The sequence below is a fragment of the Megascapheus bottae genome, chromosome 1 (genome assembly GCF_031878675.1).
Source record: "Megascapheus bottae isolate mThoBot1 chromosome 1, mThoBot2.hap1, whole genome shotgun sequence".
NCBI classification, from domain to species: Eukaryota; Metazoa; Chordata; class Mammalia; order Rodentia; family Geomyidae; genus Megascapheus; species Megascapheus bottae.
The window spans coordinates 1004664-1021005 of NC_143509.1; the positions used below are offsets into that span (position 1 = coordinate 1004664).

The window sequence follows — 16342 nt, forward strand, 5'->3', positions numbered from 1 at the left end:
GGAGGGGTCATTGGGGGTCCTGGGGAGGGGTCCTGGGGAACGGTCCTCGGGGAGGGGACCTTAGGGAGGGGTACACGAGGCGCCATCTCCTCAGGAAAACGCTAAGTGGTGGCGTGCGCTTGGTGGTGAGTGTGGGAACAGGAGGCTGGCAGCCCAGGCTAGCCCAGGCTGAAGCTAGGCTCCACCTCAAAAAGAACCAAGGCTAAAATGACAGGTGCCATGGCTCAAGCGTTGGAGTGCTAGCTGAAAGCAAAGAAAGCTCAGGGATGGGTCCTGAGTTCAAGCCCCAGCCTGAAATGGTCAGCTAACTGTGAACCCCAAGCTTCAGAGCCCGAGGCGGGGACTGTAGGTGGGCGCGGCGAGGTGGGCAGATTCCAAGGCAGAGCCATGGGGTACTGCCCACCCCACCACGGCACCCCTGTCCACAAGGAGAGGGCGAGGGTGGGGTGGCAGGTCCTGGGAATGTGGCGTCGCGGGCTCACCGAGGCGGGGGCGCCGGGCGTCTTGGTGAAGGGGTCACAGGCAGAGCTGCGGAAGGGGTCACTCTCTTTGAAGGGGTCACCCCCGAAAGGATCTGGATGGGGAATGAGGAAGACAGCGCGTGACAAGATGGCGGGGGAGCCCCAGCTGGGTGGACGGAAATGCTTCCCATCTGGCAGGAAGCGTGGGCCACGCCCCAGGACCCGGTGTCTGCAGGTGGGCCCCGCAGGGCGGCGGGGCAGGGTGGGAAAGAGCGACCCTGGCTGTGCAGGCCAGGCCCGTCCAGGACAGCTGCAAATGTGCATGCAGGGCCACAGCCAGCACACAGCAGCCAGCTTAGCTCACTGAATTTAGTTGCACATAAATGACAGCTCTTCATGAAGCTGGTTTAAAAAACAGGAATGCAAGGGCCGGGAGTTTGGCCTAGTGGTAGAGTGCTTGCCTAGCATGATGAAGCCTGGGTTTCACTCCTCAGTATCACATATGTACACAGAAAAAGCTGGAAGTGGTAGAATGCTAGCCTTGAGCAAATGAAACTCACGGACAGTGCCCAGACCCCGAGCTCAAGCCCCAAGACCGGCAAAAATGAAAAAATTGGCTAGGCACTGGTGGCTCACACCTGTAATCCTAGCTACCAGGAGGGTGAGATCTGAGGACCAAGGTTCCAAGCACAGAAATCCACAGACTCTTATCTCCAATGAACCACCAGAAAACGGGAAGTAAAGCTGTGGCTCAAGTGGTAGACTGCCGGACTTGAACTGAAGAGCTTAGGGACGGAGCTCAGGCCCCAAAGTCAAAATCCAGGACTGCTAAATCAAAACAACCCCCCACCCCGCCAAAAAATAAACAAACAACAACAATCCAGAAAAAAGGGAGCCATGGCCCAGCCTCAAGCACAGCTGTGGTCCCTGGTGTGGGCCAGGCTCGTGTCCTGTGTGGTGCCCATGGCCGCCTGCCCAGTTGCGTGGATGTGGCAGTGGTAGCACACTGCTGCTGGCATGGCACACCCCAGCTAGGCGCCACTGCCCGCAGCTGGCACGCAGGCCCGGTCACCATACCTGCGATGGCTGTCTGTTGCTCCACAAAGGGGTCATTCTGGAACGGGTCGCCTGCAGGAGGGCAGGGAGCGGGAGGCGGAGGGGGACAGGGTAGGGGAAGGGGGGAGGGGAAGGACACTGAGGTCATCTAGGCATGGCTGCCCGTCTGCCAGGCCCATCCAATCACCCAGTGTGGGCAGACCCCAGTGCAGCCCCCAGCTCTTGCCACCTGCCCTTCACCTTGCCACCCTCAAAGACGATGCACTGTTCCCCTCAGAACTCGGGGAGCCCGCAGGAGGAAGGGAGCAGCCGGTCGAGGTGAACGGCCTGAGGTTTCCCCACGTACCTTTGAAGGGGTCAGCTCCTTTGAAGGGGTCGGACTTGAAGGGGTCCTCAGCCTGGAAGGGGTCGGGGGGCAGCTCCTGTGCATTGTTGCTGAACAGCAAGGCTTTGTTCTTGAATGGGTCATCCTGGAGTGGCGTGTGTGAGTGGAGAAGACAGAGCTGGTTACCCCACGGAAGAGCGGAGCTCTAGGCCTGCCCGCCGCCAGTCTGTCCACCCAGGGAGATGACACCAGGTGTGGGGCATGTGGACACTGCGCGTCATGGTTATAATCCAAATAATCCACTCAGTGGCGACAACCCTGGCGTCGTCCACTATGGACCAATCAATAAACAAACGTGGCTCCTCATCCCAGGGAATGTGAGCGAGCCTTAAAAAAGGAAGGAAATCCCGACACTGGCTCAACAGGACATGGTGGGAAGTGGAGCAGGCAGGGAGCGTGGGCGTGGCTCCCTCCCAGGAACGTGGCTCAAGTGGGTGAGGCTTGCCTGGCAAGTAAGAGGCCCTGAGTTCAACCCCCCAGCTCTGACAAAAGAAAGGAAAGGAAGAAGAGGGTGAGACTAGGGTGGGGGGGCCAGGCAGGGGGAAAGCTCGGGAGTGACCCCCAGACTGCTGACCACCCCGAGAACCCGCTAGGAGGACAAAGGTCAATGCTTGACTAGAAGACATCTTTTAGCTCTTCCTTAGAGCTGGCCACAAGGCACAGGCCTGCCGCCTCGCTGGCGGAGAGCAGCCTGGCAGGGGCGGGGCAGGAGGGTGCAGTGCGGCCCCTCGAGGCCTGGTGCTGGGCTGGGGGCAGTGGCTGGCTGCATACGCTGTCCCGCCCTGTCCACCCTCAGGGCAGAGGCGCAGCTTATCCGGGCCTGGCAGGTGTGTGACAATGCAGGCAACAGTTTAAGGCAATTGAAGGCCCCCCAAAGAAGCACTTAACAAGGCTGCTTCCACCCCGGTGTGGTCAACTTCTCCCCAGGGGTGCTGGGTTTAGAAAAAAAGCGAGGATTGAAAGCTCAGTACTGGATCTTAAGTACCCAAGGGTACTGGGTTAGGTACCCAGGAGGACTGGATGAAGAAGGTCCTAAGGTACGCACCCAGTCCTGCTTTGAGGACTAAATACCCAGGAGTCTCCGTGCAGAACCCCTGGATCTGGGCTGTGGAGGACCCAGGAGCGTCTTACCTGGGGCAGTCCCCGGAGCCTCCCGTCACACAGTGGGGAGGCCAGGCCAGGTGCCGAGGCAAGGGAAAGACAGATGTCCCTGAGTGCCAAGTGGCGACCGCTGTCAGCTTCCATGTGCATGTCAAGGGGGCGAGGACCCCGAGATGAGTTCACCCTGCCAGACTGTGCTGGGGTTCTCGGGCCCCGAGGAACGCTGAAGGACAAGTCGTGGCCAGGTCAGCGTGGACAGAGACGTGTCACGCTGCACCACAGGGCCAGGGAGGAGGAAGGAGGAACACCAAGCCTGCTGGATCCGGGCTGGGGGCAGCCCGCAGACATGCAGAGGCTGAGACTGGAAAGATGGAGGCCGAAGGCCAGCCAGGATCAGACGAGTCCTTGAGACTCTGGTTCAGCACAAGATGTTGAGAATGGTGGCGCACGCCTGTGATCCCAGCTATGACGGGAAGCCTATGATAGGTGGATCAAGATCCAGATCTGTGTCTGAACAGGAAAGGAGACCCCGTCTCAAAAATAACTGGGCCACTGGGCACGGTGGCTCACGCCTGTCATCCTAGCTGCTCAGGAGGCTGAGATCTGAGGATCGAGGTACTAAAAAGTCCGTGAGACTCTTATTTCCAATTAATCACCAGAAAACCGGAAGTGTTGTTGTAGCTTAAGGGGTGGGGCGGTAGCTTTGAGCTGAAGAGCTCAGGGACAGCGCCCAGTCCCAGAGTCTAAGCCCTACAACTTACAGAAAATAAATAAAAGACAAGGCCCCAAAGGGCTTCGAGGTTTGTACCTAGCAAGAGCAAGGCCCCGGGTTCACACTCCAATGGTGCCAAAAGAAAGACACAGAAAGACAGCCTGGCATCAGAATGGAAGCCTCCAGTGAGTCTGGAGGCGGCGTGTCTGCAGGTAGGTCCACCCACGAGTGGGTGGTGACCACAGGATGCGGGGCTGATGGGTGCAAGGTCCAGGGACGGGGAGGCAGGGGCAGTGGGAGCCAGGCTGGGCGTGGCTCTGTGCAGTGGGCTGGGAAATTGCTGACTCAGGGAGACCAAGTCCACACCTCCCCCTAACTCCAGAGCCCCAGGGTGCTCCCCTGACCCTGGGCATCATGGAAGATCCTGGGGACACCAGTGTAGCCCACGCCCCTTGGTGAGCAAGGAGTCGTGTGGCGCCAGTCACACATCTGAGGCCAGTCCCCAGCACTAGACCTCCCCCGGCCACTCTGCATGGGCTCCAGGTCAGTTCTGACACTCGCTGAAGAGGTCAAGGTGGCCCAGCGCCCATGCTCACACCTGCAATCTCGACTACTCAGTAGACTAAGATCTGAGGGTCGGGGCTCAAAGCCAGCTGGGGCAGAAAAGTCCACGGGGCGCTTATCTCCACTTCCTGAGAAGCCAGAAATGGAGCTGCGGCTCAATGGTGGAACACCAGCATTGAGCAAGAAAACTGAGGGGCAGCAGCCAGCCCTGAACCCAGGCCCCATGGCCAGGACAATGAGGGGCATGCAGGGGGAGACGGCCTCCTCATCAGTGCCCACTCGTACGCTCGGCTGAGCCCCAGGGACGGCGCTGAGCGGAGGCTTGGCAGCCTGGAAGACCTGACCCTCTAATGCACGTGAGAGTCCGTGGAGTCTGGCTCCACGGCCACCATGGTAGGGCATCTGCCACATGGCTGGCTGGGCACCAGGTGATGGGACAGCGCTGGCCACAGCCCCAGCAGCACTAGATGAGGAAGTAAACAGCCGCACACACACAGCTTTAAGAGTCGCATGCCTCTTGCTGTAATCCTAAGGCCTGCGGAGGCTGAGATCTGAGGGCTGTGATCTGAAGCCAGCCAGGGTGGCTCTCATCTCCAATTAGCCAGCAAAGGGCTGGAGGAGGAGACGGGACTCACATGGTGTAGAGCCAGCCTTGAATGAAAAAGGAACAGGTCCCCAGAAGGTTCTGGACCCCACAGAGGCCCCCTGCTGCACCCCAAAGGAGACAGCAGTGGCTCTCTCTGTCCGAGACACAGCAGGGAACGAGCACCCGGTTCACAGTGTTTATTCCAATGCCACCCCGTGCCCTTCCCAGGCAGCTGGGACAGCGGCCTGCGCAGGTGCTCCTCTGAGAAGGAGGAAGGCAGATGCGGGGAGGGGGGAGACGCGGTCGATGACCACGGGCTAAGGACCCCGAGCAGGCGGTGCAAGCAGCACAGCCCACAAAGAAGGGAGGCGCAAGGCCGAGTGTGCCAGACAAGGCCAGCGAAGCGGCTCTGGTAAGACGTTAAGTGGAGGATGAGGAGGGGGAGGCCGAGGCTGGCCTGAGCCCATGGGGAAGAAGAACACAGACGGCAGAGGCGGCGGACCAGAGCGAGAGCAGAGAGCGCGAGAGCCAGGCCCAAGAGCAGCGGCCCGGTGGAGGCCAGGGGCACGGCCAGGGCAGGGCTGGACCGGGCTGGTGTGTGATTGTGGGGCGCCCGCCAGGGCTGCAGGCGCGGCTGCATCTACTCCACCGTTACCATGGCTCCGAATCCACCACCGTCGGCCAGGGCGCCAGGGCCTGTGCCGTCCAGTGCCCGCTCGCACCTCTCCACGCTGCGCTGCGCCTCCACCCGGCTCTCCTGCAGCTGCGCCAGCGCGCTCCGGGCCTGTGGGCAGAGCGGAATGTGGAGGGGCAGCCATCCGCTCCCCACCCCGCTGTGCCTGGACTCCACCTGCCCCTCACACCACCTGTCCTGCAAACCCCCTCCCCATGACTCCCTCCTGTCCTCCTATCCCAGCCCCCTGATGCCTGCCCCTAACCCCATCTGTTCCCCATCCCCATCTGTCCCCGGGGGGCCCACAACCACTCTCTCCAGCACAGCACTACGTGCCCCCTGGAGAGCTATGGGAAGCCAGGTGTATGTCCACTCCTTCCTTCCTTCCCACCAATACTGGGACTTGAACCCAGGGTCTCATGCTTTTACTCACAACTGGCACTCTGCCACTTAAATCATGCCTTCAGACTAGCTATTTACAGGTTAATTAAAGATAATTTTTTTTTTTGCCAGTCCTGAAGCTTGAACTCAGGGCCTTTGCACTGTCCTTGAGCTTTCTCAAGGTTAGAGCTCTACCACTTGAGCCACAGCACCACTTCTGGCTTTTTCTATGTATGTGGCACTAAGGAATTGAACTCAGGGCTTCATGCATGCTAGGCCAGCACTTTACCACTAGGCCCAGTCTTCAAATGCAATACATAGCCCTCAGCCTCTTGAGCAGCTGGGGTTCCAGGCTTGAGCCCTGGGCGCTGGCCACCTGCTGCACCTGTCAAGTGCTGTATATTCTGCATGACCTCAGGCCATCACCTGACACCTGTGACCCTAGCTACCTGGTTGGCTGCAAACGGAAGGACCACAGATTACAGCCAGACTGGGAGACCTCTTTCTGATTCTCAGCTGGAGGCTAGGGCTGCACCTGTGCAGAGGCTGAGTGGGGGCTGTGCTTGTGCAGAGGGTCGAGGCCAGGCTGGGCAGGAGAGGCGTGGAGAGGCTTCTCCATTGAGGCCACATAAAGAGTGGCACATGGCCACCATCCCAGGATGGAAAGATGAAGAAGTTGCCTGGGAAAGTGGCCGAGTGGTGGAGTGCTCCACTAGCGAGCACAAACCCCAGGGTTCCATTCCTCAGTGCCACACACACAGAAAAGGCCAGAAGTGAGCCGGGCGCCATGGCGCACACCTGTAATCTTAGCTACTCAGGAGGCTAAGAGAGAGGTTCAAAGCCAGCCCAGGCATGAAAGAACATGAGACTCTTCACTCCCAATTAACCACTAGAAAACAGAAGTGGGGCTGTAGCTAAAGGGGTAGAGTGGTAACCTTGAGCTGAAGAGCTCAGGGACAGCGCCCAGGCCCAAAGTTCAAGCCCCATGACCCATAAAAACAAAACAAAACAAAACACACACAAAACAAAACAAAAAAGGCATCAGTGGCTACTCAGGAGGCTGAGATCTGTGGATTGTGGTTCAAAGCCAGCCCAGCCATTCTTATCTCCAATTAACCCCCCAAAAATCAGAAGCGGTGCTCTGACTCAGGGGGCAAAACACTAAGAACACTAGCCTTGAGCAAAAGAGCCCAGGGACAGAGCCCAATCCCAGAGTTCAAGTCCCATGACTGAACACAACTAAACGGGGGGGGGGGGGCACCCCTTAGGTACAGAGCCCTCAATACCAGAAGAGGGGCGGAGAGACCCAAGGGATGACTGAGGAGCTCCTGCCCCTTCCCTCCTGCTGTGGCCACGCCCACCTGGACAGAGCTGAGGCCAGTCGGGACCAAGGGGGTCCCAGCAAGCCCCCTTGGCGAGGGCAAGGAGGAAGACGGGTGGGAGGAGAGTGGACGCGGGGCTCAGGCCTCGCCGTACCTGGCTGATCTCATCCTGCGTGGACTGGAGGGACTTGATGATGGTGTCCAGCTGCACGCGGCCTGCCTGGACGCTCTGCTCCAGCTGCGTCTCCTCCTGCTGCAGGCGGTTCAGCTCTGACCTGGCCCGGCTCAGGTCGTCCTCCTGGGTCCTCAGGTCTGACTCCTGGGACTGGATTTGTGTTTTCAGTGATGAGATCTGAAAGAAGGCGACATCACTCAGCGACCTGCACAGAAAGACAGGCTGCTCACGCCCACAGCCAATGGTGGGGCCCCTCTTCTGGACTTGAGGACTCGTGAGGCTGAGCCAGGAGGAGGGCAAGTTCCAGGCCAGCCTGGGATACAGGGTGGGACTGGAAGAATGAAAATCTGGCCTGGCCCCAGTGGCTTAAACTACGTGGAAGGCTGAGAGCAGCCAGCGCAGAGCACCCCAAGATCCCATCAATACAGAAGCACGCCCAGCAGTGCACACCCGTCCTTGTCACAAACGTCAGCCTAACAAGAAGCCAGAGCCAGGGGCAAAGCATGGCCCAGGGGCAGAGCGCTCACCCAGCATGCACCAAGCCCTGGGCTCCATTCCTATTCACAGAAAAAGCTGGAAGTGGTGCTGTGGTGAGCCTTGAGCACAAAGAGGCTCAGGGACAGTGACCAAGCCCTGAGTTCAAATCCCAGAACTGGCAACAAAAAACAAACAAAACCAGCAAAATGCAGGCTACAGCTGTGGCAGGGGAGCTGAGCAAGGTACACTGTGAGTGCAGCCTGGAACAACGGACAAGAGGGTGAACTGACTGAAAAAAGAGCAGCTCCTAATCCGGCACGGGGGCTCCCGCCTGTCATCCTCGCTACCCAGGACGCTGAGATCTGAGAGTCTTGGTTCAAAGCCAGTCCGGCACTAAAGACCATGAGACCCTTATCTCCAATGAATCTCAAGAAAATGGGTCGTGGAACTGTGGCTCAAGGGGTTAGGGAGGTAGCCTTGAGCTGAAGAGTTCAAGCCCAGAGCCTGGCTAAAACAAAAAAAGCTAGAGCAGCTCCTCACTCTGCAAACAAGCCTGGCTCAGATGGGGAGGGTGTGGTCTCAGGGTTTCTCCCCAACCAGGCCATGCTCATCCCATGTTCCCATGTCTCCGGGGACCCAAGGTCATGTGGAGGTCAGGCTGGAGGGGGCGGGGCAGGCTGAGGAGGGGTGGGAACACACACCATCTGGGTCTCGTCCTGGCACTTCTGCCTGACATCACTCAGCATGTCTCGCAGCTTGGCCTTCTGTTGGTCCATCTCGTCCAGGCGGTCCTGGGCATCCTGCTTCTGCGCTTCCAGCTCCTGCAAGCTGCTTGTTTCCCTGTCCAGGTCATTCTGTAGCTCCTAGGGGAGGCAGTGGGCATGGGCTTGAGACAGTGACAAGGTCAGTGTATGACGACCCTAATTAAACACGAGGAGCACTGAAGGGGACTGGGCGCCGGAGGCTGCTGCCTGAAATCACAGCTACTCAAAACACCAAGGAGTTGAGGATCACAGTTCAAACCCAGCCCCAGAAGCACTGTCCATGAGACTCTGTCTCCGTTAACCACCAAAAACCTAGAAGTGAGCCGGGCGTGGTGGCTCACGCCTGCCATCCCAGCTACTCGGGAGGCTGAGATCTGAGGATCAAGGTTCAAAGCCAGCCCGGGCACAAAAGGACCTGAGACTCTTGTCTCCATTGACATCTAGAAAATGCCAAGTGGTACTTGACAAAAAAAAAAACAAACCTGGAAATGGGCTGTGGCTCCAATAATGGAGCGGTATCCTTGAGTAAAAAGGCTAAGGGGACAGCACCCAGGCCCGGAGTTGAAGTACTAGGACTAGCACACAAAATAAAATAAAACAAAAACTAAAGGAGCATGGCGTTTGGCACTGGTGCCTTGGGCCTGTGATTACTGCCTCTCAGGAGGTGGATGTGGAGACTGTGGTTTGAAGTTGGCCCAGGCAGGCAGAAAAGTCCTGGAAATTCCATCTCCGGATAACCAAGAAAAAGTTCCAATTGAGGTGTCGCTCAAAGCATAGAGTACTAGCTCAGCAAGAAAGACACACATTCGGGCCGGAGTTTGGCCTAGTGGTAGAGTGCTTGCCTAGCATGCACGAAGACCCAGGTTCGATTCCTCGGTACCACATACATAGAAAAAAGCTGGAAGTGGTGCTGAGGCTCAAGTGGTAGAGCTCTAGCCTTGAGAAAGTCCAATGACAGTGCTCAGGCCCTGAGCTCAAGCCCAGGACTGGCAAAAAAAAAAAAAAAAAAAAAAAAAAGAAAGACACACATTCGAGTTCAAGTCTCTATACCCGAGAAAGGGAGGGAGAGAGGAAGGCGGAAGGGAAGCAGACAGGTGCCAGGCTGGAGGCCGACTTAGGAGGGTGCTCTTCTGGAATGCACAAAACCCTCGTTAAAGCTATCTCCAGTACCGTAGCATTTATTTATCTACTTAGATAAGAGTCGCAGGTCCTTTTGTTGCCCTGGCTGGCTTTGAACGGTGAACCTTAGATCTCAGCCTCCCGAGTAGCTAGGATGACAAGTGAGAGCCCCTCGCCCAGCTATCCTTTTTTTGTTTTTATTAGGTTGGTCGTGGGATTTGATCTCTGGTGAACTCTGGGCCTGGGTGTTGCCCCTGAACTCTTCAGCTCAAGGCTACTGCCCTACCCCTTGAACCACAGCACGACTTCTGGTTTTCTGGTGATTAATTGGAGATGAGTCTCTTGGATGTTAGTGTCTGGACTGGCTTTGAACTATGATCTTCAGATCTCAGCCTCCTGAGTAGCTAGGATGACAGGCTTGAGTCACCATGTGCGGCAGTACCACAGCATTTTCAAGGTCATTTCTGGAGCCTGGAGTCCGGGGCAGACCCCCGCTGAGGTTAGGGTCTTGCAGTGGACAGCAGTACCTGGACTTCACTGGTTTTCTGTCGGATTGCCTCCTCCTTCTCCCGAATGTCCTGTTCCAGGGAGAACTTCTCCCTGAGACCAAGACAAACCGGGAAGTGAGAGCCTGGGTGGGGATCAAGGCCCCACCACAGGCCACGCCCCCACCTGGGGCACCCGCACCTCTGCAGCTGGGCAATCTCTTGGCTGATGTCGTCCAGTTCCTTCACTCCCGTGAACTCCCCGGGGCCCAGTGAGCTGGAGCTGTCCTAGGGTCAGACAGGCCGTCACTGAGGGTGGTGGCCTGGGCTCTGGAAGTCCCAGTTCGGGGGCAGGGACACGAGCGGCCATCCAAGCCCTGGGTGCAGGGACAGGGCCTCAGGGAGCAGGGGTGGGCAGCAGCAGGACCAAGGTGAGCAGGAGGGGCGGGGTCCCAGCGGGCAGGGGCAGGCTGTGGGAGGAGGGCGGGGTCACATGGGCCAAGAAGGGGTGAAGAAGAGGCAGGGCCCAGGGAGCAGGGGCAGGGCCACTCACCGGCTGGGGCGCGCCTCTCTCCGAGGGCGGGACCATGTCTGGCGAGAGGACTTGAGGCGGGTCGATGCCCTTACTGACCTTCTGCTGAATGAAATACATAGCTAGCGCGAATTGGTCTTTGCTTAGCTTCCCCGTTTGCCTCGTATCGGCCAGGGCCCTGGGAGAAAGGTGGGGTGCAGTTACACACGGAGACCGGGTGTGTGCGGAGCCTGTCCTCCACCCTGGAGCCTGGAAGACCTTCCCGAGGCCGTAGGGTGCTGCCTTCAGGCAGCTCCATCAGGGACTGAGTGCAGTGGCACAGGGCACAGCCTGTCCTTGTCCGTCCACAAGTCCTAACTGGCCACAGGAGGTGGCGGGGGAGCACACCAGCATTCCCATGACTCAGGAGGCTGAGGCGGGAGGATGGGAGCTCCAGGGCCCTGGCTGCATAGGAAGAGCCTGTCTCCGGAAGACTCGGGAAGCAGAGGAACGCGGGTGCTTCCACACGGCAGGGGCTGTCACCACATGGGGTTCAGGTCTGGGGCGTTTGTCACACACGCAACACGCCTCCCGAGCCAGAGGGGCGCCCCTGCCCACGTGGCTCTGGTGCCTACCAAGTGAGGGCACTGCACTGCACTCAGCCACGCAATGGACACGGCTGTGGCTGTGATAGCGGGAGGCAGTCTTGGCCTCTCAAGGCCATCCCAGAGTCACCCCACGCCCGCCACAAGAAGGAAGGAGGCTGCGAGCAAAGCCCGCACAGTCCGCCATGTCTGTGTCTGCGGGACACCAGCCCTCCTGACCCAGAGCCGGGTCATTGTCATTATCGCTCTCGTCATTGTCATCGTCATCATCGCCATCTGCCCTCAGCTACTCCCCAGGACGTGCTGTGTTGAGCAGTGGTGCCACAGCATTTCCTGGGGCTCGCTGGGCTTGTGGGGACCAGGCTGAGGCCAGCACTGCCAGGGTGACCCCACCCACTGTCGTGGAGGACAGGCATGGGGATGCATTCCCCCCAACCCCGGCCAGCAGGGGGGCACGGGGGCGCAGCGCCCGCCCGAGACTCACCAGATGTGTGCCAGCAGGTTCTGGGTGAGGCCTGAGTGCATGAAGATGTCCTTCACCTCGTGCCCGCTCACGTAGCCGTCCAGGTCCAGGTCGGTCTGGAGGAAGACCTCGTCGAAGCGCAGCTTGTCCGCCACCGGCACCACCCAAGCCACCGCCGGCTGCAAGGGATACACGCAGCCCTAAGCCCCAGGGGACCAAAGGCCCGGGAACGCCCTGCCCACAGCTGCTAGCCTTGCAGGGCGGGGTGAGGGGCACTGCCTCTGTCCCCGACTGCTCCACGGAAGGGACATGGCCCTTCATAGGGGCTGCTGGCTGAAGTGTGGGGAAAGCAGGCACCCAGGAGGGGCCTGGCACCCACCCATGCAGCCCTGGCACTCGTGCTGGCTGGCCGGCCGAGGTAGACAGACCTATAGTGCAGAGCGCTCGATGCTCCCAGCCATGGAGTGTGGCCCACAGCGCCACCTGCCCAGGTTGCCTTGGAAAAGCCACGCCAGACAGGGCGGCACACGCCTGTCAGCCCAGCCAGGCCAGCTGCCTCCCCGTGGCCATCTCTCTGCCCTGAAGTGAAGCCTGGAGGATGGGCCTGCACCCCTCTCAAGAGCCACCCACCCAGCTGTGCTGGGTTCTGAACTTGGGGCCTTGCTACCACTTGAACTATGCCCCCAGTCCTGCTTTATGCTGCTGTTCCCTGGTGCAATCAGTCTGGGTTCGTGGCATGGTGGGTGCCTGGCATGGGGCTCCCATCGCCAATGAGGGGACGGGCACTCAGGTGAAGCAGCCGTACAGGGCGAAACCTTTGATCTTTATAAACCACAGCCCCGTGGCACTCAGGTACAGCCTAGGAAATGGGCTGAAGTGCTGGATGCCAGTGCCGCTGATGCTAGATGCCAGGAAAGAAGTGACACTAGCTGGGCGCCAGTGGCTCATGCCTATAATCCCAGCTACTCAGGAGGCTGAGATCGGATGATCACAGTTCAAAGCCAGACCGGGCAGGAATGTGTGAGAGACTCTTATCTCCAATTAGCCAACAACAAGAAGCAGGAACTAGAGCTGTGGCTCAATGGTAGCGTCCTAAAAATCCCAGGTACAATGCCCAGGCCCCAAGTGTAAGCCACAGAACCAGCTTGCGCGCGCACACACACACACACCCACGAAGTGGTGCTGTGGTTCGGGTAGTCAGTCAGGTGGTAGCCTAAAACTGAAGAGCTCAGGGACAGCACCCAGGCCCAGAGTTCAAGTCCCACAACCACCACCAACAAAAGAGCCATGAAGCAGACAAGCAGGGTGGAGACAGAGCCTCAGCCCCTATGTCCACAGTCTGGGACGCCAGAGTCCAAGCACTTGCTGCGCTAGTCAAATGAATCTGCTGCCTGGCTGGTGGCTGCGGGATACGGGGTACATTAGGGACCCAGCACGGATGCCAGGAGGGCCACAGGGCTAGCAATAAGAGTTGTCCTCTCCTTAGAGCTGGCCAGGCCCTTAGCAAAGTGCAGACTTGGGGCAGCAGGGGCTCTATGGCAACTTGGTGCATGGCGGGGGTGGGAGTTTAGGGGTCTGACGAGCGCTAGCCTGGGGTGTGGAAAGAGGCAACCACAGTGGTCAAGACTGGGACGCTGGGACCCTGCCTCAGCCTCCCCTGGCCTGCGAGGCCTGCCTCCTGGATGCCCCAAATGCAGCAGCAACCACGAGCTCACAGGAAGGCATTGCCACAGGTCCAGCCCTGTCCTCGCCCTCACCCTCTGTGACGGCTCCAGTGTGGGGGTGACAGGAGGCACAGAGGATCCTGTGCCCAGGGGGCCGGGCCAACACCAAGCATTGGACGTGGTGTGGGGCGCAGGGGCGGGAGCAGAGCTGTGGAGGAATGGAGGGCAGGCCAAGGATGGGCGGCCCTCTGCCAGGCACTGTCCAGCCTCCAAAGGACCAACCTCCACCAGAGAGGCCCAGGGCGAGACTCTCAGTCGTAAAGTTCCTTTGCAAGCTCACATCAGGACCGGGCACCGGAGCTCCCGCCTGTCATCCTAGCTACTGGGGAAGCTGAGAGCTGAGGATCGTGGTCCAGAGCCAACCTGGGCAGGAAAAGTCCGTGAGACTCTTAAGGCTCTTCAGTGAACCACCAGAGAACTGGACGTGGAGCTGCGGCTCCAAGTGGTAGAGCACTAGTCTTGAGGTGAGGAGCTCAGGGACAGAGCCTAGGTCCCAAGTTCAATCCCCAAGACCAACAAAACATAAAAGGGGGAAAAAAGGAACGTCTCATCTCAAGTCGTGCCTGCAACCCTTCCTTCTTGACAAAATGGGCGGCGGCTGCTGGAGGCCAGCTTGGACAGGCAAGCTCATGAGACCACTTCTCCACGGAGGATTGGGCGTGGTGCCGGGTGCCTGTCACTCTACCTGCGATGCGAATGCTAAAACCAGGGGAGGCCCAGGTGTGCACCACTGTGCAAGCCAAGGCCCCAGCCAGGGGTCCCCCGCTGCGGGGCAGGTAAGGACGGCTCGCGTACCTGGGGCTGCTTGGCACCATGCTTGGGGGACAGGCTGCCCGCGCTGTTGAGGCTGCTCACGCTGCCGTGGGAGGGCGTGGAGCGCAGGCTGTCCTTGGGCGGGGGGCTGGCGGGCAGCACGGGCACAGCGCCCGGGAACGCCACCTTCTTCCTCTTGGAGGGTGGGAGGAGGGCCGGGGGCAGGGTGGAGGGCACGGGCTCCTTCTCCAGTGCTCGGTACACCAGGTGCATGGCCTGTGGGTGCAAACCACGGGGTGAGGGCACTGAGGGGGTGTCTGGGAGGTGTGTGCCAGGCCCCAGGTGCCAGGACGCATGGCTAAGCTCGCCTTCCTCACCTGCGGCCTCACCCTCCCACTTTCAGTCCCCCATGGTCCAAACATACTACCCCGAAAGCTTCAGAGGATGAGAATGCTCCCGCAGGTGTACCTCTCTCCCGCATGCTTTGCTATTAACAGCGCCCAAGGGACCACCTTAGACCTGCGGCGCCCTGGCACAGAGGGGTCCGGGCTGCTCAGGCTGGGCGTGAGAACTACAGGACTGCCCTCCACTGTTCTGGCCTCACCACCCCAGAGGGCTGGGCCCCGGGGGTCCATCAGCTGGGGCTGCCAAAGCAAGAGGGGCTGGGGTGTGGCGGGGCCTACCACGGCAAACTCGTCCCGGTCCAGGTGCCCGTCCTTGTCGATGTCACTGAGGTCCCAGACCTGTGGGGACAGGCCAGTGGGGTCAGGGAGGGAAGCTTGGTGGCCCAGAGCCAGCGAGCAACCATGGCGAGTCACAGTGGTGTGGGCGACACTGACCATTGGACGCCAGGGGACCTGTGCACCCCGGTCCCCGCTGGAGCCCTGTCTCTAGGCCCTTGTGGGCCAAGCTGAGCAGGCGCTGTGGGATTCCCGCCCTCCCCCAGCCACAAAGCGCCATCCTTCCCATCCTGCTGGCCACGTGACCCACTCCAGCACCACCCACAGTGCACAGCCCTCAGGCCTGCGCTGAGAAGGGAGACCAGGAGACCCCACCCCCCCCCGAGGCCCCCTCCGTGAGTGTGCACACGTGCATCGGTGAGTTTACTTCCAAGTCCACCGTGGTGCTGTCCCTGAGGTCCTCCCTCAGGACCCACGGCTCCACTTCGGCTCCAACCACTGTCTTTTCAGTGCTTCTCCTACAGGACTACGTGGCCCCGGGGCCAGGCGGCCTGCCTCTGGGCCGGGGTGCAGCTCCCTGCCTCTGCCCACAGGAAGCCCTTACCCGGCCCAGCACGTCCAGAGGCAGCTTGGAGTTCATGAGCACCGGCTTCACCTTGTCCCCCGACAGCAGCCCGTTGACAGGTAAGAGGCTCTCAAAAATGCCATCAAATTTCGCCTTCTCCTCCACCTGAGGAAAGCACGGCCGTGAGTGCGGGCAAGATGGGGGGCTGGAACCCACGGAGCCCCCGGCCCTCCTCTTGCACACCCAGCCGCCCACAGGGGGCAACGGGGACCCTGGCAGGCAGCAGACAGCTGGAGTCCAGGTCCCCCCCCATGACCCCTTAAGGTGGGCCTGAGACTGCTGGTCAAGTGCCAGTGTTGGGAAGCAAGGAGCTGACTGCACGAGGCCCACTCCACGGCAGACACACGGAACACAGCAGCGGTGACGGAGCCCGGCAGGAGCTGGGAGATGTGGGGCTAACGGTGGCACAGTGCGGATGCACTGACAGTGCGCAAATGGGGTTTTGACCACTGAAAACTAAAAACAGAGCTGGACACTGGTGGCTCATGCCTGCAACCCCAGCTGCTCTGGAAGCTGAGAACTATGGAGCCCCGGGCAAAGCCGGCCCAGGCAGAAAAGTCCGTGAGATTAACTCCAATGGATCATCAAAAAAGCCAGAAGCAGAGCTGTGGCTCAGGTGGCAGAACACTAAAAGAAGTTCAGAGACAGCGCCCAGGCCCTGAGCGCAAGCTCAGTGGTGCCTCACCTAACTGGCAGGCGTGAGGCCCTGGGTTCCCTCCT

General features: G+C 59.7%; 2 protein-coding genes across 5 annotated transcripts in view; one reads left to right on the forward strand and one right to left on the reverse strand.

Moving 5' to 3' along the window:
* Ndufa13 (NADH:ubiquinone oxidoreductase subunit A13) overlaps positions 1-16342 on the forward strand; it is a 200475-nt gene that overhangs the window by 147551 nt on the left and 36582 nt on the right. The gene's annotated exons all lie outside the window — the stretch shown is intronic.
* Positions 1-16342, reverse strand: part of Eps15l1 (epidermal growth factor receptor pathway substrate 15 like 1) — a 42457-nt gene that overhangs the window by 14531 nt on the left and 11584 nt on the right. For all 4 annotated transcript variants that reach the window (XM_090335211.1, XM_090335220.1, XM_090335204.1 and 1 more), the window contains 13 exons: positions 15602-15727; positions 15001-15060; positions 14360-14593; positions 11862-12019; positions 10815-10971; positions 10464-10549; positions 10304-10376; positions 8595-8756; positions 7396-7593; positions 5521-5649; positions 1864-1987; positions 1539-1589; positions 483-574 (listed from right to left, as the gene is read on the reverse strand). In XM_090335211.1, coding sequence (XP_090191337.1) covers positions 483-574; positions 1539-1589; positions 1864-1987; positions 5521-5649; positions 7396-7593; positions 8595-8756; positions 10304-10376; positions 10464-10549; positions 10815-10971; positions 11862-12019; positions 14360-14593; positions 15001-15060; positions 15602-15727 — 1650 coding nt within the window. The remainder of the gene's footprint in view (positions 1-482; positions 575-1538; positions 1590-1863; positions 1988-5520; positions 5650-7395; positions 7594-8594; positions 8757-10303; positions 10377-10463; positions 10550-10814; positions 10972-11861; positions 12020-14359; positions 14594-15000; positions 15061-15601; positions 15728-16342) is intronic.